This window comes from Manacus vitellinus, unplaced genomic scaffold, assembly GCF_001715985.3.
Source record: "Manacus vitellinus isolate BGI_N305 unplaced genomic scaffold, ASM171598v3 scaffold_17_pilon, whole genome shotgun sequence".
NCBI lineage: Eukaryota > Metazoa > Chordata > Aves > Passeriformes > Pipridae > Manacus > Manacus vitellinus.
The window spans coordinates 11,851,834-11,875,337 of NW_021939256.1; the positions used below are offsets into that span (position 1 = coordinate 11,851,834).

At 40.8% G+C, this 23,504-nt stretch overlaps 1 protein-coding gene across 1 annotated transcript in view; it reads right to left on the bottom strand.

Moving 5' to 3' along the window:
• IKZF1 (IKAROS family zinc finger 1) overlaps positions 1–21,646 on the bottom strand; it is a 103,535-nt gene extending 81,889 nt beyond the window's left edge. Inside the window, exon 1 of the mRNA XM_018070147.3 lies at positions 21,571–21,646. Coding sequence (XP_017925636.1) covers positions 21,571–21,592 — 22 coding nt within the window. The 5' untranslated portion in view covers positions 21,593–21,646. The remainder of the gene's footprint in view (positions 1–21,570) is intronic.
• Between the last annotated feature and the right edge of the window lie 1,858 nt (positions 21,647–23,504).

Here is a 23,504-nt window from a genome sequence, read left to right on the forward strand (position 1 = left end):
TTAAAAAAGGAATGAATCTGGGTTTGGTTTTTTTTAATTCTTTCTGGCCTATAATCTCTCACTGCCTACCAAAACGTAAGCTCTGATATTCAGTGGACCTTTGCAACTTCCCTCCATCATTCAGCAATTTCTTTTTCAAACAAGAATCTTCGCTCTCTTACTCATGCTGCTCCTCACTGAGAACAGCTCCTGGTTCTACCATTTCCTTTGTTTTTTCAAAGTTTTCATCTCTGGCCTTGTGGAAACCAGAATTAAGGTTTCTTAAAGTCAAAAACAACAGCCTATTTTATAATAGGCATAGAATGACTGAAATTTATAGTTATAACATAGTGGGAAAGGCTTCGTGTGGACTACACGATGGTTGTTTGAGGAATAAACTGTATATTATTTCAAATCATAAGAAATCAGTATATGAATACCTTCAACATTAGGGTAGCCTTACTTCTGTTGGTAAAACATCTATTATTTCTGACACTTAGAGACATACAGTCAGCACTTAAAAAGTCCTAAATAGAAAACAGCGATGATAAATGCAACAAAAAAAAGTCTTGATTTTTCATTTTCCCAAGAAAGTGAAATACTAAACATTTTATACTAGTATGAAACCAGATTATATGAACTCCACTTCCTTTTTTCTCAGTTGATGAGGGCGCTATTCAGTAGTCAGAAGAAAGATAAAACTCAAAGCAATCAAGAAAAACGTGAATGATGATGAACACTGCTTGGGACAGAAGATGAAGCCTCCAGCTGCTTCTCCCAGCACTGCAAGAATCACTTCAGTAGGATGAGAAAAGCCAATACTTCCTTGATTAACTGAGTGTGTAGAGTTTTGGAGAGGGTTACTTTTCTTGAAGCACAAACACAAAACACAAGACAGAGGAAATCATATCATTCATTACCCACATGAGCCTGTGGTTTGGAAAGACGAGCGGTTGGCTTTTGGCAGCTGTGAGGAATCATGGGGACTCAGATAGGGCCAGTCTGTCACACACTCCATATGCTTTCTTGCTACACTTTTCCTCCCCATTTTTTTAAAATGCAGTAAGCATGCTGTCCAAGTCTGCCAGAAAAAATGAATTACATAGGTGTCCCCTCACTCAGCTATCAAATCCTTCTCTTCCAATCTACTAAATAAAGAGAGGGGCTGTTGCATTCATGAAAAAAAAAAAAAAGCAAGGTAAAATCGTTTTCATGCAAGCCCATACTAGAGAATCAGGAAGGTATTCATTTTATTTTGTGTATCTAGACAGTGATTTTAATGTTATGCAAATGGAGCAGGCAATTCCTAATCTATCCTGAAATGCATGTGTCAGAGCTCTTGTGTAGTACAGGTTACTGATGATAAAAACAAGATGTGTTTTTATACAAGGAAGGCGCATGATTACCAGCTTTAGAATTTTTTCTTTCATTACAAATTTAAAGTAGGACAAGCCAGTGCAATGGAAACTGAGGGGTACCACCTCAGAAAAAGCTAATGTCTTTTCAGAGTCGTTTGACAAGCATTGTTTGCCTCCCTCCTTGAAACCAGAACAGCTACACATGGTAGCAGTCTCTTACACTTCAAAACAGATTAAGAAGAAAAGCTCCTATTAATCCTTAGTGCACCAGTGTTCCTCATTTTTCTTTCTTTTCTTTTCTCATAAAAAGGAAACTTATCTTGTCTAAAGAATGCCTCCAAACACTCGGTCGAGTTGAGGTTGTCATGATAAGGCAATCTTCACATCAGGAGGCTTTTTCAGAGAGGAAGAAGAAGCTCAGATATAGGCAGGGTCCAAGCCTCAGACCCAACTGTCAAAGAAGCTGATGAACAAAGGGTCTTAAACTGACATTTATGTTGCTGTTATATGCTTAGGTAACTTAGTAGGACAATCCAGAGTGTTAAATCAAGACTCACCTCCCACCTCAATCTGGCAGCCTCTTGGTTTATGTTTCCTCATTGAAGTCAGGACCCTGCTTTACCCCCCAAGCCAGCAGACAGAGACCCTGCACACAGACTGTGCATCCACAGAGACGTCCCTCCTGTGCCTGAGCAAGCTCAGATTTACTTGTGCACCCTGCTGGTTGAATCCCTGTAACTCCTGCGCAGTCCTGTGGAGTCAGGAAAAGCACTTGGCTATGAGACTAGCTTCGAGCCTCTTCCTCACTTATTTAAAGCCGTTAATCGGCAAGACAGAGGCAGCATTACCCCGAGTGGCCAATACCTCAGCGGTTCAATCAAATGACAATATTCTCTTACTACAAATACAGGCTCCTCTCCACAGGCAGACGGGGAACTTGAACCTAGGTCTCCTAGAGCTGTAACAAGGACAATCAGATAAAAATTTGTGCGGGAAAAACAGGAAGCAGGGTGAGAGGAGGAACTTCTGCTGTGTTTTGTCAGAAAAAAAAAAAAAAAGCAGACATTGTACGGTGAAACTAAACTATCAAGGAAGATTTCAATGCTGTGACTGTTACACACCAGTTTGAGTTTCCTAGATGAAACTGATGAAGAGAAGGATCATAAGATGGCCAACATGAGCAGAGCTGAGTTTCTTCCCTCCTTGTGCACAGACCTGGGTATATCCGGGTTTTGAGAAGTTTAGCAACTCTGCCCAAATGTTTGTGGCTTTTGCACTCAAGTGACACTACAGCTCTCCCCTAAAACGGCCTCTGATTAACCTCTGAGTCAGCTTAGAAATCTTCTGAAGAGCTCTGACAACATCAGAGACAATATGATGGTGATTTTCTTGCTCCTGGGAATTAGGCAGCATGTCACAGAGACAATAATATTTGCGCTATGTGGGAGCAGTATAGGGAAATTCTGAATCGTCATTTTTAATTCAATACTGCGACACCTTTGTGTTGGAAAGAATTTCCAAAAAGGCCAAAGAAGCCACAGGATCCAGATGCGGACCTCAAGTCTCATTTCTAACCACATGAAAAATGTGTATTCAATTCCATCATCCTTTGTCATGAGATAAACTGGGAGAAAATACACAGAAATATCAATATAAACAAGGCTTCACTTGTAAGTGATGCCAGTTAAAGGATTATCCCTTTCGGAGAATCAAAGGTAATTTTATTGTGTCCAGATCTTCTACTATGCAGTATAGTATACAAGTATAAGCAGAGAAGACTTGAGCAAAGTCATAAGGGATGGTGAGACTGACCACCCAAGACTGGCTAGAACCCAATCCAAGAAAAAGTAGAGAAGAAACAAGCCACAGAAATAGAGAAGAAAAAAGCCAAAGAAATAACCATAACTTTGAATGGTTATTATTTCAGATAGGTCTGGGATGCAAAGTTGACACTCCTAAAATGACCAAGAACTTAAATACAAGCCCATGTTTGAAACTGAGTCTTGTAAGACAATTTGTGTCACTACATATGATGGCCAGTTTTAGCCTCAAAACTGTACTGAAAAACCAAAGAAGAAATAGGCAATCGGGAAAATATGTATTTAGAGAACAAAAATGTTGGTGAGCATAAATCTGCAAAGGCTTACTGAATTCAGCTGGCACTGGGCAAGGAATCTGTAGGTCCCATGTTATTACCAGAATAGATGCTTCATTAGCCTAATACCTATACCAACATTAGGTGCACTACGTGGCCAAATAGGGCTCTACTTTACAAACAAACACGGGGGGTTTGATCTACTCATGTTCAGTGTTTGTGAAAGGATAGCTTTCTCTCTTCTTGACCTGAGCAAGAGTTTTGGTCTCAGGTCAAAAGAAGAAACTGTGCTAATATCTCTGTGTAAACAAGCAGGTACCCTAATGATGCTGATCCTCATTAAAAAATAGGAGTAAAGAGAAAAAAACCAAAACAAAACAAAAAACCCAGACAAACAAAAAGGACCCCCCAGAAGTTCAGATTTTGTGAAAGAGCTGAAAGACCTTTACATTTCCTCAGAATGATCATGATCTTATTTTGAGATCAACAGTTAAAATATTTACTCAACATTACATCAACATTCATAATGTTTTAAACAATTTTTATGCATGGCCAAATAGTATGCAGACATTTGCAAAACAATTTTTCAACATTGCCTCTGAGGTGTGTTTTAATGAAAATGTGAAATTTCAAAAAAATTGTTTTAGTGTAAGCTTTCTGGTGCAGTCAATAAGAAATTTAGCTGAGCAAAAATAGTACATTTGAATTCAAATGAGCTGTAAATACACAGTATCTATCAGGAGTCTGTAAAAGCTATTTAATAAAATAAGCAATATTCTATTGCAATATGTTAAAAATTAGCTGTTTGAGGGAAGATAAGGCATCTGGAGCCTGTTATATGAGCTGTATACCAAGGAGGGCTTACTTTGGCTGATGGTGTCAATGGAGTTATCAGAAACACAAGCATTTATCTAAGTAATTGCATACAAGAAAACATTAAGAGCTTGGCACATGTTAAAAATGATTCCCAATTAAAGTGTTATTTAATAAACAGGCCCATTTTATTGCTCATGGACTAAAAAAAAAAATTAATAAGTGACTGCTAAACAAGTAATTATAAGGGTAATAAAGCTCTCCATTCTGATTAGGGAAAATATTCATTTCATGACCATCCAGTGATCCATTTTCTACCACAGCTGTCAAAAGAGGCAGTCTGCAACCATTTAGAGATGTACTATTGTTGCTGTGCTTATGTAATACGGCTATTACATTTTATACCAGTAAACATGCTCTCAAGCTGGTTCTTAAGCTAATTATAGATCAGCTTGCTTATACATTAACTGCTCGAGTCTTCCTTAGCTCACAAGTAAACTGATGCAATTTTGCTACTGGGGTTGTGAGGCACAGGGTGGATTTATAGCTTTCTGCCTCTTGTCAGCATCACTCAAACCAGACAGAACTCTGAGTCAGGTTGTGGTGAAAGTGCCCTGCACCTGGTCTCTGTCTCCAGTCAATAGGTTTGGTAGAAGAGTCCAAACCTATGAGAAGCATCTCATGCCTCTCACTGCCAGTTGTGAGCCACAATCCCTGCAGGCACCCCTGCAATATGCTCCAACAGTCTGAGATAGGAAAAATTGGTGGGGGGGAAATAATAAAAAAAATTCAGAATGGGTTTAACGCCTAGTAAACAAACAGATTTTCAATGTAAGCAGAGATCAGGGAGCTGGCCTGACACTAGTTTAAGAGTAGTTTCCCTTCAATTTTTGCTGTTCAGGACAACCTACACATATAACTGTCAGCACATTTTTCTTTTTCAGCTCTTTCAGGTGAAGGAGACGTGGATACAACAGGAAACTCCCATCTAGACTTGGACTTGTTCAGTTATCTGTGTGCATTGATGGAAAATAGGTAGGACATGAAAATAGATTTCATAACAGAAATGGTCCATAGGAATATGCTGTCAATTATTCTCTGTGATTCCCTTTCTTTTTCCAATACTTTCATTATTCTTTGTGATATAACACGAGAGCATAACTCTTCAGCTCCATTAACACTCAACATTGATACTGTATTACTAAAGAGGAATTGTCACTGTCCTTCCCCAAGACAGTGCCACAGGAACAAGATATGTTGTAGTTGGAGGCTATTTTTCAGTGTCATTAGTAAGGCATATATTTACTTTACCTAGTCTACTCAGAGACTGTCTGCATTTTTCTTGCCTTAGAAGATGTGGTTCATTTGAAACAAGGTTGCAGGATTAGTCTGCTTGCACTTGAAGGAATCTCAGAGCAATGTTTGAGTCCAAATGGCAGATGTTAAAGCTCTCTCCACAGTTAGCCTGTATGGTAAAGGAGTCTCCAAAGGCCCCTCGCCAGCACCAGAGTTCAGCTGGTAGCAGCTCATCAGGAGGGTCACCACAGAGAGGAAGATGGTACTGTGGTTCTTGGTGTGATAAACAGCAAAGGGAACAATTGTGCTTGGGGAGGCAGAAGACCAGCTGGCATTCTTCCTAGACATTCACATCTTTGTATGGTATCAGCCAGCGGATTAAGAGATAAAGTCTGAAAATTCATTATCTCACTCATCAGAAACAGTGTTTTTTAAAAAGTCACTCACATGGCTTCATTTCATCTGAGAACCACGAGACTTATAAGGGATCCATACTTCTGGAAAAAGTTAAGTGAACACTAAGAGTAAGAGATGACTGTCAGGAAGACACTGTAGGATTTTCATTTAAAAACAAAGGACAGATGTGCAAACAAAATAATAATTCTGGAAATAAGCCTTTTGTTGCTGATGGTTTAATCCTGCAGTTCTCAGTTCTAAACCGTCTGGGCTAATAGAAACAGGAAGGGAGAAAGGAAGCAAAAAGGTAGGAGGTGAAGCCCTAAAATGTTAAGCCTTCTATTTTCATTTGATATACAAATGACAGCATGTATAAGTTTGGTTCAGAACTTGGATGCTATGAAAGGAAAGTTTGTTTTTCAGCTGAACTACCTTGGAGAACATTATTAGTCCTGCTGCCACACTTAAAAGGGAGATTGCAAGCATTAAAATTTCTGCTGTGAAGTACAAAAAAAGGGAAGAAATTCTTAACAATAAAATGCAGGAGATGAATTCTCAGAATTAGCAACCTCTTAACCAATGTCCTGATTCCCAGTTTTAGTATTTAGGAATTGACTCTAAGATAATATTCATATGAATGATTTTTTGTGTACTTACACAAAGGCCCTACCTGTGTTCCTCCACTGTATGCACTCTCAGTTCTGCCATTCTGAAAAAGTATCATGAAAATCATCAGCATAAGAAAGGAACATGGACATTTAACAGCAGGATACAAGGAAATGATAGAGCTTCCTACACTTTTAAAACTACATGTAATTTCAGGTGCATTTGAAAATCACTGTCCCTTAAAAGCAATTTAAGAAGAGACAACTTAAAAAAGAATTACCCAAATACACTAGTTTATCTGGAATAAATGTAGACAATACAGCACCCTACATCATAACCTGTGGGATGGGTATCCAAATTCTTTCTCTTTGTTTTTGACTTTTTCTTTTTTCTTTCGAAGCAAGAATACTCCAGGTGAAAAATACAGTCCCAAACACTACTCCAGAGAGGATGAGCGCAGGTGTTCCATTTCTCACTCCGATGAGAGAACAGGACACAAATAATATTCTCCCTTTTACAAGAGGATTGTTTGTTCCTACTTTTTTCTCCATTGCAAACCTGGAAGACTGACCTGCTTTCTTTGAGAATTTTTAATTTAAGAATTTTAATTATTGTTTAGAACATACTGTATTTTGCCAGGTAAGACTATAATGAGAAATTTAGATCCTATTTCCAGGAGCATCTTGGAAACTAAAGCAATTATTTCTCTAAATAGACTCCAGTTCTCAATTGCATAGCAGCAGCTGCTCACTGTTCACTACAATAGGTGCCCTAGCCAAAGATCCATGCTTACACAGTTCAGAAGGGACAAGAAGGGTTCTTCTATTCAGGTCTCCCATGTTCCTATCATTGCACTCGGCTGGTGTACTTTTATGGGGAAAAGCGTAGGCAGCTACAGACCTTCTCCTCTGCCTCCTTATTGCCATAGTATTTCCCACCCACTAAAGCACTAGATGTTCCAGATGAGACAGAAAACTCCAATGGACAGAAAATTCTTGTTCTCCAGTCTCTATTCTTAGACCAGATTGTCCCAAGCTCACACTCACTTGCTGCTTTAGGAACCAACGGAGGATTCACCATGAAAGCTGCCGTGGCTGCAAGAGCTGGACATACTCTTAAAGAGACATTTCTATCACCATATTCTCTTGACATTAATCTCCCTCTGCTAAAGCCCCATTGCCTCAAAGCTTGCAAATGTCATGTGCAGTATGATTACGAGAGGAATCCTGCAAACGTTACAATTGTAAGGCAGGAAAATTATTTATTTACAATTTTTATATTGAAGATGGTGCTTAATTAGAAAAAAAGCATTGCCATGTAAGACAGTTTAAAGAGCAGTTTGCTATTTTAACGGATATGTAATGTGATATCATTGTATGATCATCTGTGGAACATAACTTTTTTTCCCTCTGGGATTCTGTTTGAAAACAGTCAAGATCGTAAGTCCTTCTCCACAGTCTCACAGAAGTGTTTATCAGATCTAGTCACCTTCTTCAATAAGAAACATAAGCGACAAGGTATGTCTTAATATGTACAAAACCAAAATAAAGTATGGACTTACCCTAGCAAGTGTATACTGCAGCTTCTCCCTGACAATTGCTTAAAAGAGGGAGAATTTGGGGGATTTAGTAGGATACTGTACATTAAATTATATTTAAATTCCAAATACTAGCAATTCAAGAACCATTGCTCTATATAATGCAGATAATATATAATTTTTCTCTGGCCATGGGTACGTTAGTTTCTTGCTCAGCATAGTAATATCTGATATCCATATATTAATTCTTTTAAACATTTTTACAGAAAGTGTGGTCTTCAGCAGCTCAGGGCCTACTATAAGATAGTTAAATAACCACCACAGCAGTTTTGTAGTGAATGCTACCAGGATTGATGCCTGAAAAGCAGGTAAATCTGGTAGCTGTGTTTGACCAGCGCTGTGACCACTGGCAGAATCAGACATCTGAGAAATTCAAGATCTTGTGCTTGTTATTTTAACCTGAAAACCAAAGTAAAAAAGCAGACTAGATGCTTTTTTTAGATACTTGAGGATTCTAGCATCCACACAGATCCCTACTCAGCATTGTTGGGACACCAGAAAGACTTCTCTTAAAATGAAGTCATAGAAGAAACAAGCATTACTCTGCAGAAAGTCTAGGTAACATTTTCATCTTTATTGTTCAAGAACTTGCAAAACAAGCCGTAATAACTACTAGTTCAGTCTAGACAAAAGAAGAAGCCCTGGTAGTAGGGCAAATGCATACCAGCAAAATACACATGTTCAACAATCCTAACTCAGTATATACATTGTGGAACAAATAATGAAAAGTTGGGGAAAAATGCCTGGACATAAGGCAGGAGTGGGAGTGAAAAAGAAAATCTAACCACTTCACAGCCTGTACTGGTGTAGTGGGTTTCTGTGGCTGGGTTTTGGTAGTGGGGGGAGCTACAGGGGTGGCTTCTGTTAGAAGCTGCTAGAAGCTTCCCCTGTCCTGTGGAGTCAATGCCAGCCAGTTCCAGGATGGGCTTCCTACTGCTGGCCAAGACCGAACCAATCAGGAGTAATAGTAATGCCTCTGTGATAACATATTTAAGAACAAAAGGTTGTGGTGCAGAAAGAATTCCAGCCAGGAAAGAGCGGAGTGAGAATATGGGAACAACGATGTAGACACCAAGGTCAGTGCAGTAGAGGGAGGAGGTGCTCCAGGCACCGGAGCTGAGGCCCCTGCAGCCTGTGGTGCAGACCATGGTGGAGCAGCTGTGCCCCTGTAGCCCATGGAGGACCATCGGGGTGCAGAGACCCACCTGCAGCCCGTGGAGGAGCCCATGTTGGAGCAGGTGGATACATGAAGGAGGCTGTGACCGTGTGGGAGGCCCAAGATGGAGCGGGGTCCTGCTGGAGACCTGCAGCCCATGGAGAGGGAAGCCCATGCTGGAGCAGGTTTTTCCTGGGTAGGATTTGTGGCCCTTGTGGGGGACTCACATCTGTACAGCTCATTTGTGAAGGACTGCACCCCATGGAGGAGTGACCCATGGGACAGCAGTTTGGGAAGAACTGCTGCCCAAGGGATGGACTCACATCAGAGAGGTCCATCAAATACTGTCTCCCATGGGAGGGACCCCACGGAAGAAAGGGAAGGACTCCTGTCTTCGAGCAGCAGCAGAAACAACAACTGACCGTAACCCCCATTCCCCATCCCCCTGCACCACTGGGGGAGGAGGAGAGAGAACATGGAAGGAGGGGTGGGGGAAGGTGTTTTAAAGACTGTTTTATTTCTCACTCTTTGGCTCTTACCCTGTTAGTAATAAATTTAAGTACTATCCCCACTTTGAGTCCATTTTGCCCATGAAGGTAATCAGTAAGTGACCTCTCCCAGCTGTTATCTCAACTCATGAATCCTTAGCCGGTTTTTTTTTTCCTCTCCTCTGTCCAGGGAGGGACAGAGGGAGAGTAAGAGAGCAGTTTTAGTGGGTACCTGGTATCTGGCCAGGGTCAACCCATTACAACTGGTGAACTGTCAAACCCGACAAGAAAACGCATCACTGAACTCAGAGAACTTTCCTCAGTTAAAAAATGTTGACATTTTTTGTGGACCTGCACTGACCCAAATCTAGCGACTATTGAAAAGAAGTCACTGATTGTTACCAGTGATAAAGTTCCCGTTACCTCAAAGATGAGAAGTTGAGATGAGAGGATGAGATACTGAGCATCTGCTTTGTGACGGAAAAAAAAGATAGGGAAGGGATAGATTCAGGTAATAGTTTTGGAGGTCCTGCCATTGACCTCAGAAGTGATGATTCAGTCAGGTCACTGCCTATGAGAAAGTGTTGTAAAGAAGCCTGTGTGATGTGGATCCATACAGCTACAATCCACACATTTGAAACAAAAAGGCTAAGTTTGAGGGTGAGGCCATACCAAGTCAAGCCAGCAGTGATGACAGACACTGAGCAGGGCATGCTTTCCCAGCAAAGAAACAGACGGCTGTGGAAAAGGAGAGTGGGTGTATTGTCTTGCGAAAATATCTCTCTGTCGCTTGCTGAGGGCCCAGGATAGACAGCACAACCACGCACCAGGTGGGAGAGGAGAGTCAGAGCAGTTCAGAGATGGTGACGTTTCCAAGACCTATGACTGCCAAATGGAGGGAGTTGCGTGCCATCCGGCAGAAGAGGAACCATGCTTGGATGGTACTTGGGTCTCCAGGGTGAAGAGGAACCTATCTCAGCAAGTTTAATCGCAGATGTCAGTTTGGCTTTATATTTCCATATGAAAATATGCCTGACATGAGCTAGGGAACATATATCTTGGTCTCACAGAAAGAACCTTTTTAGACTGCTCACAAAACACTGAGGGACACCCATATGATTACAGAAGACTTTACAGCTTGGCTGAATTTGCTGCTTAAAACCTACCGTGGGAAGAAATTGAAACAGAGTTGTTTCCTTGTAACACTGGAAAGGCATTGGCTGTCCCATGCCCCAGGACCATCAGGAGCACCCATTGGCTTCCAAAAAACAGTAGCTCAGTTCAAGTGCCTTAAAACCTGTTGCAGGTAACAGCTACTGCTCTTCAGTGTGTAACACAGCGATGGGAGGTGGGAGATGTATTCCACTGGTGAAGGAGGGAGTATATTCAAGAATTGATGTCAAGCCATGTAAAAAGAAGCTGTGAATTTCAAATTGTCCATGATTGCCAACAGGCATGCAACACATGCTCTGTAAAGTGCTTGGGTAACAGGAAAAGAAAGGACATTATGTTATCATCAGGAAATAGGAGATAATGAAATAGATGCCAAATAAAGAATGCAAGTTTCAGCCTAATAAAATAGTTCCTCTTTTCTCCCCCACTTTTCCTTTTTTCTTCTCTAATTCTGAAACATAGTGTTTTGTCCAATACATCAACTCCTTTTTCATGCATTGGGTTTGAAAGAAAAAATTACCCAATGAATATGCCAGTCATTTGTATTCTTCCGCAATATGAATTATATAGAAATTTTGCTTATTTGACATCCTAAAGCTGCTTGATTCAAGGAGTTGGGAGTGGGTACTGCCCAACCCAGTGGAGCCTGGCTCATAACTCACAAATATTCCTTGAGTTCTAAGATAAACCAGCAAAGAAAGGTTTTTCACCTGAGAAAACTTGTGTCCAATTCCTCATTTAGCTTTTCTTCTGTGACTAAAAGCATTTTCCTATTGTAAAATTAGATGAATAATGTTCTTTCCTCACAGAAGGAATCTCAACTGCCTGAGAAAAAGAATTTCTTTCTGAAAAGCACATGCCGAGTTACCTAGAAGCTGCTCTATTCTTTGTTCAGTGGTTGTGGTTAGACATCAGACTTAACATATCATCTACAGAGAGAATAAAATGAAGGTCCAATCCAAAAAAATATTGACACACCACTCACTTTTCCCCGAAGCAGATCATTTGTCCCTGAGTTTCCAATGCTGAGAGAGGCTCAGAGCAGGCTCTCCTTTGCCCCTGTTTATGAAGCACTCAGCCCTTCAAGATAGATCTCAGTGCAAGTAAGAAAGGTAGAAACTTTCAATTAAAAAACCCAAACCAACAACAAAACCCCAACCAACCAAACTAAAACCAACCCACCAAACTGTTAAAAAAATTCACTTGAAATTTGTGTCTTTCTTTATTACCAGATTTCAATTTGAAGGGAGGAAAGTTCTGGGAATTGAGGAATATTATCTGGTCAACTATATAGTTTATGACAGTAATGCCCACTACAAGTCACAGATTAATCCAGCCATGACAAAGCTTTCAACCATGGGAACTTTCCTATCGCATACAACTACTGGAATGCATGTCTCGAACGTCATTTCTGCCAAACCCATATGGAGATTGTCCCAGCACAACTCTGCCAGCTCACAAAGGGGAGCTGCAAGCATATTCACAATTTCCTCTAACCAGCGTCTTTCAGTCCCACCTTTCCCCTGCAGCTTCGTTCAGGCAGCTCAAGCTTCTCATTTAAAGCAAATGCCCCACTCCACCTCCACACAAGTATTAGCAACACTTATTTTTGCACCAGTTCTTTCCCTTGCACTCCCACTGAGAGGTTTGCTGGATGTGACGGCCAAAGCTGACCCATGTCTTCCCAGTCCCTCCTAGGTTCAGGATGCACCAGCTCGCTCCCACACGGCTCATTTCCTCCCCCATCTCGGTTTCAGCACCTCCCACTGACCTCGGCAGGAGAGTATGAAGTCTTGACTATATATAGTAAGGTGCTGAAACACTTCTCACATAATCTGTGTGGGCAGAAGGTGGGACCCTACTTGGAAGAGAGCACATTCAGACTTGCCTTAGAAGAAGTTGCTCTTCCTAAATATTAACAACTTCAATGTAAATACTTTGGCATATACCCTCATCTACTGGGTGACTCCTAAACTGGAGCCATTACGTATCTCTGAATAGTCCTTTAACTATGAGCACAATGCTTTAGTATCTCCATTAGGAAAAGGTGCCTATAATAAAAACTACAAATTTGAAGTTGTTTTTAAGTGCTTATCTTAAACATCACTTACTATAGGTATCATATAACTAATGCCAATTCTCACAGTATCACTCCACTACAGATTTTACTGAGAAAATTGTTTTCATCCTCAGGAACTAACAAAAAAATCCAAACTAATCAACCCATTTAAAAAACCCAAAAAAGCACAAAACCAAGCCATAAAGCAAAAGCTTTCTAATAACAGATTTCAAAATTTGAAATTTTTTCATGTGTTGTATTTTTTCCTTTCCAGCCATTTTCTCTCATCTACTCCGTGCTCCAAATATTTACCAGAAATTAACAATTTGCACATAGATATTTTCTTTCAACAACAGAAATACACTTTTTTGTTGTTTTTTTTAACTCTTTCCACCAAAATTCTTTTGATAATTTTGTGAATCTTCTGGTTGCACTAGAAACAGCCTTGGTTGACAGAGACCACTCCTAAACTGCCTTCCTCATACACCACATACATTGCCAGAAAAAGGACTGTGGTGGTTGTTTGCAGCACCCTAACACATATGCATGGCAGCGTTGGGGTTAGTTTCTCACCCTTAACTACTGCAGCAATATTGGTAAATTTTGGCAGTGACAGCTTTCTCAGCTCAAAAGTGCTCCCACTGAAGCAAACAGAGCTCTGCACTAACCTCTGAGCCTTTTCCCAATCGAAGAGTCCTCCTTTCTGCATTACCCATGGACCTTTAAGCCCCCTACTTCATACATACAGACTTATGTGAAGCAACACTGAGGAATAAGGAGCCTTAAACTTGGATTATGACAGTACCCAGCTATTGGTCTCATGTAGCTTAAGACTACACTCTTGCCTCTGAATGCAACTCTTTTTCTTTAGGTGGAAAGCAAAAGCCTGACCTGCAGAGCAGAGATATTCAGGCACAGGCTCTCTCTGAAGCACAGATAAAATGTGTGACTGAGTACACAGTCATCTCAGTGAGCTGTGGGAAAGACAAGCTAATACACAGGTTATGAGGACATCCTTTAAAATCCAGCCCTTCAGGTGTTGACTTGCAGTAGCATTCAGGCTTCTCTAGGAACAAGTTCAAGCCATAAAATAGCACTTTGGGTCAAAAATAGACCTTTAAGGAAATTAAAAAGAAAAAAAGAAGAAAAAAACCAATCAGAAATCATGATCAGTTACCCTCTTATAAGCTGATCTTATCAGAGTTGAGTCACACCAACTATAAACTAATCTCCAGGAAACAAACCCCCCTATTACTCTTGCTCTGGAAATTCTTTGCAAGCAACACCTAATTTTTGCCTGTGTAAGTGTCACACAGAGACCATGTGAAACAGTGAAAGCAAAGCTCAACAATGAGGCATCAGCCAAAGTTACATTCTGAATTGCCACCACATTATTCTTCAAATAGATGCTCCTCCAGCAAGATAAAATTTAGTTGGGTTCTCCATCTAGCTGCATCCTTTAATACTGAATGTGAGGCACAAATGGAACCACGAGCTCCACTTTCCAGTTTTCACCCCAGAGAATCTCCTTCTTCATGGGGATCCTCCACAGCTGGCGAGCCGGCAGCAGCTTTTCCTGCCTTTACAGCAGTTTTAGTGCCTCCTGCTCTGGATTGAATGCTACAAGGCATAGTGGGAAACTATGTCAGGGGTGTGGGGAAGAAGCATCTTCAGCAGGAAGCAGAGGCAGAAGCTTTTCAAAGAATGAGAGAATGAAAAGGCCAGGTAGCAGATCACCAGAGGAGAAAATACACTGTATCTTTAGGTCTTTAGATAATAAAAACAATGTGCAGAAGCCACGCAGCTGCAACTAACTGTTTTCAAAGAACAGACACAGAAAATAAATGAAATTAAAGAATCAGGCTTTAACTGATGTTCAGAGCAGTTCCTGGCAGCTAGTAGAATTAGAAACATTGCAAGAACCACAACAGACTCACTTATTTAATGAGACAATACTGAAAGGCTACATGATGGGCAAAGAATTAAATAAAAAAGTAGATTTGCCATAGAAAGAGAAGACCAGGGGCATGATGGAATAAGCTTCATTATAGCCATACACCTGAGGAATTAACTACAGGTCAGATTTGAAAATCAGTGCTTAATAAGTTTTCTCAAAATAAATTATGGAAAGAGGACATTGATGTACCTCCAAATTCCCTCCACAAAAAGAAAAATAAAATCACTATGCTATAGATTTAATACTAGATTAATATTTCTATGTCTCTCCTTAAAGTGTGGAGGAGGGCTATGATTCCCCATTGTCTTGTTTCCTGTTAGACCACGTGAAAACCAAATGCATAGGAGATTGTGTGCACCTCTATGTCTGTATTGCCAAATACCTGAGTGTGAAACAGTTCCAGTGAAAACTGTCCTCTGCTTATGTATTTCCTATAGTGGATTAAATAAAGTATCACGTAGTTCTGCAATGTCATACAATTATACAACTACAATTATATATCATATACATATGGGAAAGTAGGCATTTTTTATTTGGCATTAAAATCCTGTTCCAGTGAATTTGCTGTCCAGGTTCCTTCCAGTTTCAATGAAGACTTTTTTTGCTGCAATACTTCATGGTCTTTCTCATTTTTAGCTAATACAAGTCTTCAGGAATGTGCAATACAGGCAAATTTTAAGTGTTGAGTTCCAAAGTCAGACTTTGGGGGCATTGGAGAGAAAAGTTAATATACAAAGCAGAGCTGCCTTTAGTGTTAAGCCTCACTAGATGTGAGAATTTGGGCAAATATATGCTTTTTTGCCTTAGTTTCCCTAAAACTAATGTTGGGTTCTAATGATGAAAAGTCCTGTAAATAGACCAATGAGTTATTATTGCTATATAATAATTAGCACTTCAGGGAACTTTAAGTAAAAAGCATAAAAAGTAGCCTAGCTTCTCATCTCTCAATTAGTTTGACTTGAGGCACTTTGCCAGGGCAATGTAGGAAAGCTTTGGGCTGGATTCATGGGAGACACTGGGGCACACAAATACAGCATATATATGCTATTGGCATCCATTACACTCAACACCTAACTAACCCTACAGATACTTTTGTTTCATCCAGGCAAAGCCCTGATCTCCAGGCATGCCTTACAACTGCTAGAGCCCTGATTCCTCTGGGCAGCTACGCACTTCACTCCCGCCAAGCCGTGGTGGGATTCATATTACTTCTAGTCAGCGGCTTTCAGCATAGTCAGTCCTATACAAAAGAACAAATGACAGTAGTAGGATCATTTTACACATATTAAATAAATTGCTCAGCTAGAATACAGAAAATGCAAGTTTAGGCCCTACTCTGAGAGATGCAGAGCAAGCACTTTGAGTCCACTGCCCAGGTCTGCTGAGGAGACAGTTTCCCTGGGTATAATCTAGAGGAAGAACAAGAGCAATGTTTGCTAACTGATCATTGCTCATGGTTTCCATACCTGCCCTGCTTTGGTTTAACTTACAAGAAAGAAAAGCAGTTTTGAGGTAAATATTATTTAAGTCTTGGGGAAGGAGCATGAGACAATCCTACCACGTGTCTTTGCTTTCAAATTCTTGAAGAGTTTCATCCAAAAAGTTACCTATAAAAACAAGCTCATCTCTTTCCTTTAGTTAGTTAGGAGTTAGTTAGGGCCACATCCTTGTACACAAACTGAATTGCAGTTGTCTCACATGGACACAATGCCAGTTTTGAGAAAATGCCCTTACCAACTATACAAACCCAGAAATGTATAGCCAAGCATCTCTCTACGGTAGTGCTCTGGCATCCATTCCAATAAATTTTCTATTAAAAGACAAGGAAACCACAGGTAGGCTTCAAAATTACTGAATAGGTATTTAACCTGTGAGGAGGTGTGAAATCAGGAAGCAAGGTACAGGTAGTGGAGGATTCCATAGCACTGCCTTCATATTCAAACAGCTCAAAACTTCCAGGCAGCCTCTGCATTCACACAGTGCAAGCCCATTTTTCTGTATGATATCTCACATTACTGAAGCTGGAGTCAATTTGGATGTGTGTGGAAGTAACTGGAGGTTTGCAGTATGGGTGGTCATATGCTGAACGGGCAGTATCCTTCACCTGGATAGAATCAAAGAGCAATGCTGAATGCTGCATCAACTGGGACTGACTGTCCAGGTACTAATGAATGCTTAACTGGCATTTCCTAGATTTCTAGTGCATTCACTGTTAGGAAATCTGAACAAATTTAACTCTCAGTTAGCATGTTATTTTTGATGAAAAAAACCTCACAGTAAAAATCTTATGAAATACATTTTTATAGACATTTCCTGAATTCTGTAGATCTCTGCAGGGACAGACTTAATCTCTTTGCTGCTATGAAGAAGGGGGGAAAAAAAAAAAAAGTTGGCCATTGACCTAACCTGTCAGTTTATCTTAAAAGTAATGAAACAGCAGAAAGAATACCTTCGAACCTGTTTCTGACTGCCTTCTCTCTGTTTCTAATGGTTCCTTGGGACAACATTCAAAGTTTGATCAATCTCTTTTCTTCCTCATCAGACTACAAGAGAACAAGCTTCTAGAACATGAGTGAACCTGTGATTGGATTTGTTTGTAATTCCCAACACAGGCCACTCAGCTTTGTTGAGCATAGAATCATTAGCAAATTTGCAGATGACACCAAGTTGGGGGGGAGTGTTGATAAACTGGAAGGCAGGAGGACTCTGCAGAGGGACCTGGACAGGATGGAGAGTTGGGCTGATTCTAATGGGATGAGGTTCAACAAGACCAAGTGCTGGGTCCTGCACTTTGGCCACAACAACCCCATGCAGTGCTACAGGCTGGGGACAGAGTGGCTGGAGAGCAGCCAGATAGAGAGGGACCTGGGAGTTTGGATTGACAAGAAGCTGAACATGAGCCAGCCGTGTGCCCAGGTGGCCAAGAAGGCCAATGGCATCCTGACCTGGATCAGGAACAGTGTGGCCAGCAGGCCCAGGGAAGTGATTCTTCCCCTGTACTTGGCACTGGTGAGGCCACACCTGGAGTACTGTGTGCAGTTCTGGGCCCCTCAGTTCAGGAAGGATATTGAGGTGCTGAAGCAGGTCCAGAGAAGAGCAACAAGGCTGGTGAAGGGACTCAAACACAAGTCCTGTGAGGAGAGGCTGAGGGAGCTGAAGTTGTTTAGCCTGGAGAAGAGGAGGCTCAGGGGTGACCTCATCACTCTCTACAACTCCCTGAATGGAGGCTGTAGTCAGGTGGGGGTTGGTCTCTTCTCCCAGGCAACTACCAGTAAGACAAGAGGGCATGGTCTTAAGCTGTGCCAGGGCAGGTTTAGGTTGGATATTAGGAAGAAATTCTTTACAGAGAGGGTAATCCGGCATTGGAATGGGCTGCCCAGGGAAGTGGTGGATTGTCTGTCCTTGGAGGTTTTTAAGACGAGACTGGATGTGGCACTTAGTGCCATGGTCTAGGAACCACGGCAGTGTTGGATCAAGGGTTGGGCTTGATGATCTCAGAGGTCCTTTCCAACCCGGCTGATTCTACGATTTTATGATTTGCCATCCCAAAAGACATTTCTGGCCATTCTTTACTTGTGATTGTGATTAATGGCAATCCTATGCCATGTGCTCTAGGAGGACCCTGCTTGAGTAGGGAGGTTGGACCAAATGATGTGGTCCATTCCAACCTGGCCCATTCTGAGATTCTGTGATTGCTACTGACAGTAATGTCTAAATTTTTCTGGAGTAAAAGAGTGACACTTCTATATTGTTTTGCTTGCAGTTAGTAAATGAGTCAGCACCTTCTTGTAAAACAGTAGTAACTTCAGTGTGCTGAATCACAGTTTCAAAGGTGGTTTAAGGTTCTCCTATCTGCATAGGCAACACATTTTTTGTTTGCTTCAGCAGGGAGGCTATTACTCTGAGACTGAAAATGGTGGTTGTGGTCTCATGTCTTATTCTGACATCAGCATTTAACTGTTTCAGTTTATTGCTTCTGCATCTTCACATGAGAGTTTTAATTCATTTTTCTAAGTGATAGCTAGAATCTTTCAGAGGTAAATGTACAGCCCACCCAAACTAGTAACTCCGTGCTGTCACAGGCTTGGTTAATGAGTGTGGGCAGAGAAAAGGTCATGTAAAAAAAAACTGTGAAGAAGAAACAGAATATGTAGCATAGATTTAAAAAAAAGGTTCTTTGAGTATGAAACATCTTTTCCTCTTGAATGAAGTACCCCATTCCTCACATGTCCCAGGCCTACAAAACCCAGCCCCTCCTAAGCCACCTTGACCTTCCTGTGTGCCTCTCTGTCACTCTCCCCTCCTCCTGCTCTCTTCCCACATCCCTTGACCACTTAGTAGAGATGGAGAAAATGTGCTCAGTGGCTGCCTCTGTGTGACACGTTGACAGCCCAGCGATGAGCACGTGCTGCCTGGTGCCCTGCCATTACTTTGGGTAGGACCCAACCTCTCTCTACTTTCTCTCAGTTCAGACTCTTTTCTATGTAGAGACATGAATTCTCTAGAATGGCTGGTAGGAAGTTAACATGCTTTTGATCCCTACATCATGTCAGCTTTAGCCAAAAGTCAGCAAGCAATTTGCCTGCTGCCTAAGGTGGTATAAGAGCACAGCCCCATAACCTTCATGTTCTTAATAAGGAGACCAAGAAGAAAGGAAGATCAACTATAAACTCTCTGCAATTGAGGAACATGGAACTGGAAAAATGAGATTAAAGATCAGCAGATGTGTTAATCTTGCATTGGCTGAACTTGCACTTCACAGTCTTTCTTCATTTCCCTGCTTTTCCTGATGAGATAGCTCTAGAGGAACCAAGAGGAGTAAGTGCTTGGGCTGTTTTTCCTCCCTCTCTACAAACTGTCCTGTTCCAGATGAAAACAAATTCAGGGTTTTTTTGCCCCATGGGGGGACTTCATTATATCACAACTTGTCCTTTCTGAGCCAAACCCTCTTTGTGTTGTAACCACTGGCAGGACTGACTTCACTGGGAGCAAGAGGTTCCTACATCCACATTGCCAAGTGAGTTCAGAGTTGGGGCTATGAAGTCATTCTCAACACCAGGGCTTACTTCCAAACTCATGAAATCAATCCCATGCAATTTTCCCACCAAGCTCATGTGTGGAAAGCACAAACATGTATTTCCCTGTAGAGGTAAAAGTATGCAATCACCCTATCTACTTTTAAGGTGTAATAAATTTTGCACTTTAGCATTCATTCTATAGTCCAGCGCTTCGGTATTAATCATTTTGTTGCTTGCTTTTTACGCAGGGATTACTTTGGTAAAACCTTTCCTTCATATCCTTAAAGGAAACCGGAAAAAACGATTGCCAAATGCCACATTTCCCATTGGGAAACAGTATTCTCAACCATCTGAACTCTTGGTGTACCACTGAACAGCAAGGCTGTGCTACAGATAGTATTTATAGTATATTTTATGAGACCAAAAGTTGTCAGTTAAACCACTAGAAACTAATAAATGGGCCTAGTGTCATTTGAGTTGTCAACAGGATATAAGCTGATGTAAGGGGAACACCTACATTTTGTAGGCTTCTTTTGCATGAATAAATGTACCGTTGATAGTCATGCTTGACTTTGTAGGAATGTTTTGAGTAAGGAATATAGTAATTTCCTCCACTGCAACAGTAATGATCATCAGACCACTAAAAGACACTGTATAGGCATGCCTAATTCTTGAATATGATATTGCTCAGAAATCTCTGGTTTACAGTAAGAGTTCTCACATACTCCAGTTTTGTTCAGTGAGACAGCTAGTAACAGAAAAATCACAATATTGAAAACTGTCTCTGTGATGCAAAGGGTGGATGCTAAAACACACAGAAGAGGGAGATACTATTTCATTTAATAAACAGAAAACCCCTTTGAATTAAATCACATTTTTTCAATGCATTAAAGCCAATAAATGCATTGTCTAAAGTGTGACATTGCATTTGTGTATATATACATTTATAAATATTATGTATATATTTGTATAACAATAGCAAAACCTTCTTAAAATAAAATAAATCAAATTCCCAATTGATGAGATTCTGTTCTTTGTCCCCTCCCCTCCAAAATATGTGCTGTGAGAGTAACTATTTCAAATAGCTGCTTTGAGGAGGTATCAAGAGGCAGAGGTTCTTATTACCCTTCTGTCATAAATACAGAAACTATGGATGAAATATGAGTCTAACCAAGGGCAAAGGCTTGACCACAAGGTTTCAGATCAAGAACTCGAGTGACAAGATACCAATCTATTTCTTTGTTTGGTTCTGCTTATCATTAATATTTATCTGCATGATCAAAGAAAATCAAACTTGGTTACAGATCATCAGGATAAAATGCAGTTTAATCAGTTTCTATAAGTTGAAAAATCTCAAATTTTCAGTGAAAGAACAGGCTGACCCTCTTGTATGTTAAGTTTTGAAAATTTAACACAAACATATATGTGTACCTCATCCCCTCCAGAAATTACAAGATAAAGCACAGATGGTACCCTGAAAATGTAAGTTACAATCTGCTCAGAGAACACATGCTTTTAAACAAAGGCAGAGATTTCCCTGAAAAGGGAAGCCAAGTAACTTGCCTGTGTACACACTTACCAAGAAGAAATCTGTGCCACATTCTTTTCAGTTTGGAATAGGAAGTCTGTGTGGGAAAGATTTTTCTAGAAATACATCAGCCTGTTTGAAAAAAGGAAGTAGAGAAAATCTCAATAGGTAGCAGGATTTTTAACGATTTCTGCTATTAAACTTTAGATAGGGTTCTGATAAAAATTCCAGTGAGCCTTTGAGCTATGCTTTTGCTCATTAATTCTCTCCTGTTCAACAGAAAGAAAACACTGCACTGTTCAGTACGAGCATTAAACTTATGTCAAGTTGATCTTAAAAAGACAGGCATTCTGAGGAAACTTGTATTTAGAGCTAGGAAGGACAAGTTCATCGTCAAAAGCCTCTTTTCGTATAATTTGCCAAAACCAAACACAGTAACAAAGAAGAAGGCCAAATCTCAGAGATAAACCAGAAATTTTAGATTTCTTTCACACTGAAATTGAGATAATAAAAGAAAACATGAAGAGTACACTTCATTTTACTACAGTAATGTTTCCAGTACACCTGAGATTTTGCAGTGTGGACTGGCATTTGGTGGGATTATGCTAGAGTATGGCTGAGAGGAACAACTGACATTAAGCCAGAATTGCTGGTGTGAGGGAGCCCCTCTAATAACTCACAGGGCATGTTTGCATTTGCAGGTGGAGATATAGCCATCTAAGCATGGACTGACCTAACCAAGGCAGCTTAAGCCCAGTGGTGCCACAACAGCAACAGAGACTTCAGCGCAGGCTTGCTCTGGCTGCCCCTGGGACTCCAGGGCAGATCCGTATAGCCCACGTCGATTGATGCTTTGCTGACTTGGTTACAGTGTTATTGGGTACTCAAGCTTGGCTGAATCAAGACAGAGCTGGAGCTGTGATCATTCACAGCACATCCCAACTGCTGGGCAGAGTCCATACAGCTCGCTCTGGGCTCTGCTGGTTCTGCTGTTGGGAAGAATCTTTATACAGCCCATCTCTGGCCGTGGCTCCTCTTTCACCAGACAGACAGCATAACAGAGCTACTATGCTGGCTTCACTCCAACCCAGCATTCCTCTGACGTGAGGGGAACTGCTGAGCTGTGGGCTTTCTTTGGCACTTTGGTATGGAGGGATGCAAACCACCTCAATTCCATGTGATCTCTTCCTGCATCCCATGTTAAGACAAGGTGCTTATCAGAACAGTTTTATGGGAAGCCCTGCTTTTTTGTTTTGTTTTGGTTTGGTTTTTTTTGTAATATTTTCCTTTTTTGGTTACAAAGATGGATTTCCTTAAAAAATAACTAAGTTTCCCACTGAAGAACTATCCTAAGCAGTTACCTACTCTCTGGCACCTAGCTACCAATCCACTTGTTTGGTTCTTTTTCACTTACTTGCATAGCTTGCAGCAAACTGACTGCTCTGGGGATTCCATCGCATGAATTCTGTGCCTTTAGTGAGAAACTAGCTGGGCAGTCTTCTCTATCAATTGATATGATAATGTGATATTATTCCTTTGGCTCTGGTTTCAATGCAGACATGGTTCAAGTACCTGATCTATCTGCCAGCAAATGGGCCTGTTCCAAGCCCAGGGAAGTCAGCAAAAGCCTTTCTGTTGGTTGGCCACACCACAATTAAATGAAGTTCTAACACAAATAAATCAGAATATTTAACTGGATGTAAGAATGCTAAATGGAAAGGTCCCTCTTGAGGAGGTTTTTTTGCCATCATTTTAAAATCATGTCTTTGGAAGAGGAAGAGGTAAGGCTTTAGGCCACATCATTAAGTCTACCTTACATCCAAGTATTACTCATACAGTTTATCAGAACAATTATTTTTCCAGCTCCTAACTACCATACACACCTGAAAGAAAAGACTACTCAGTCTCTTTAACGAAAAAGAATACTTAAAAATAGCAAGGTGGTAGTCATATAACCCACTGCTCACTTCAGCTGGCAGAATTCA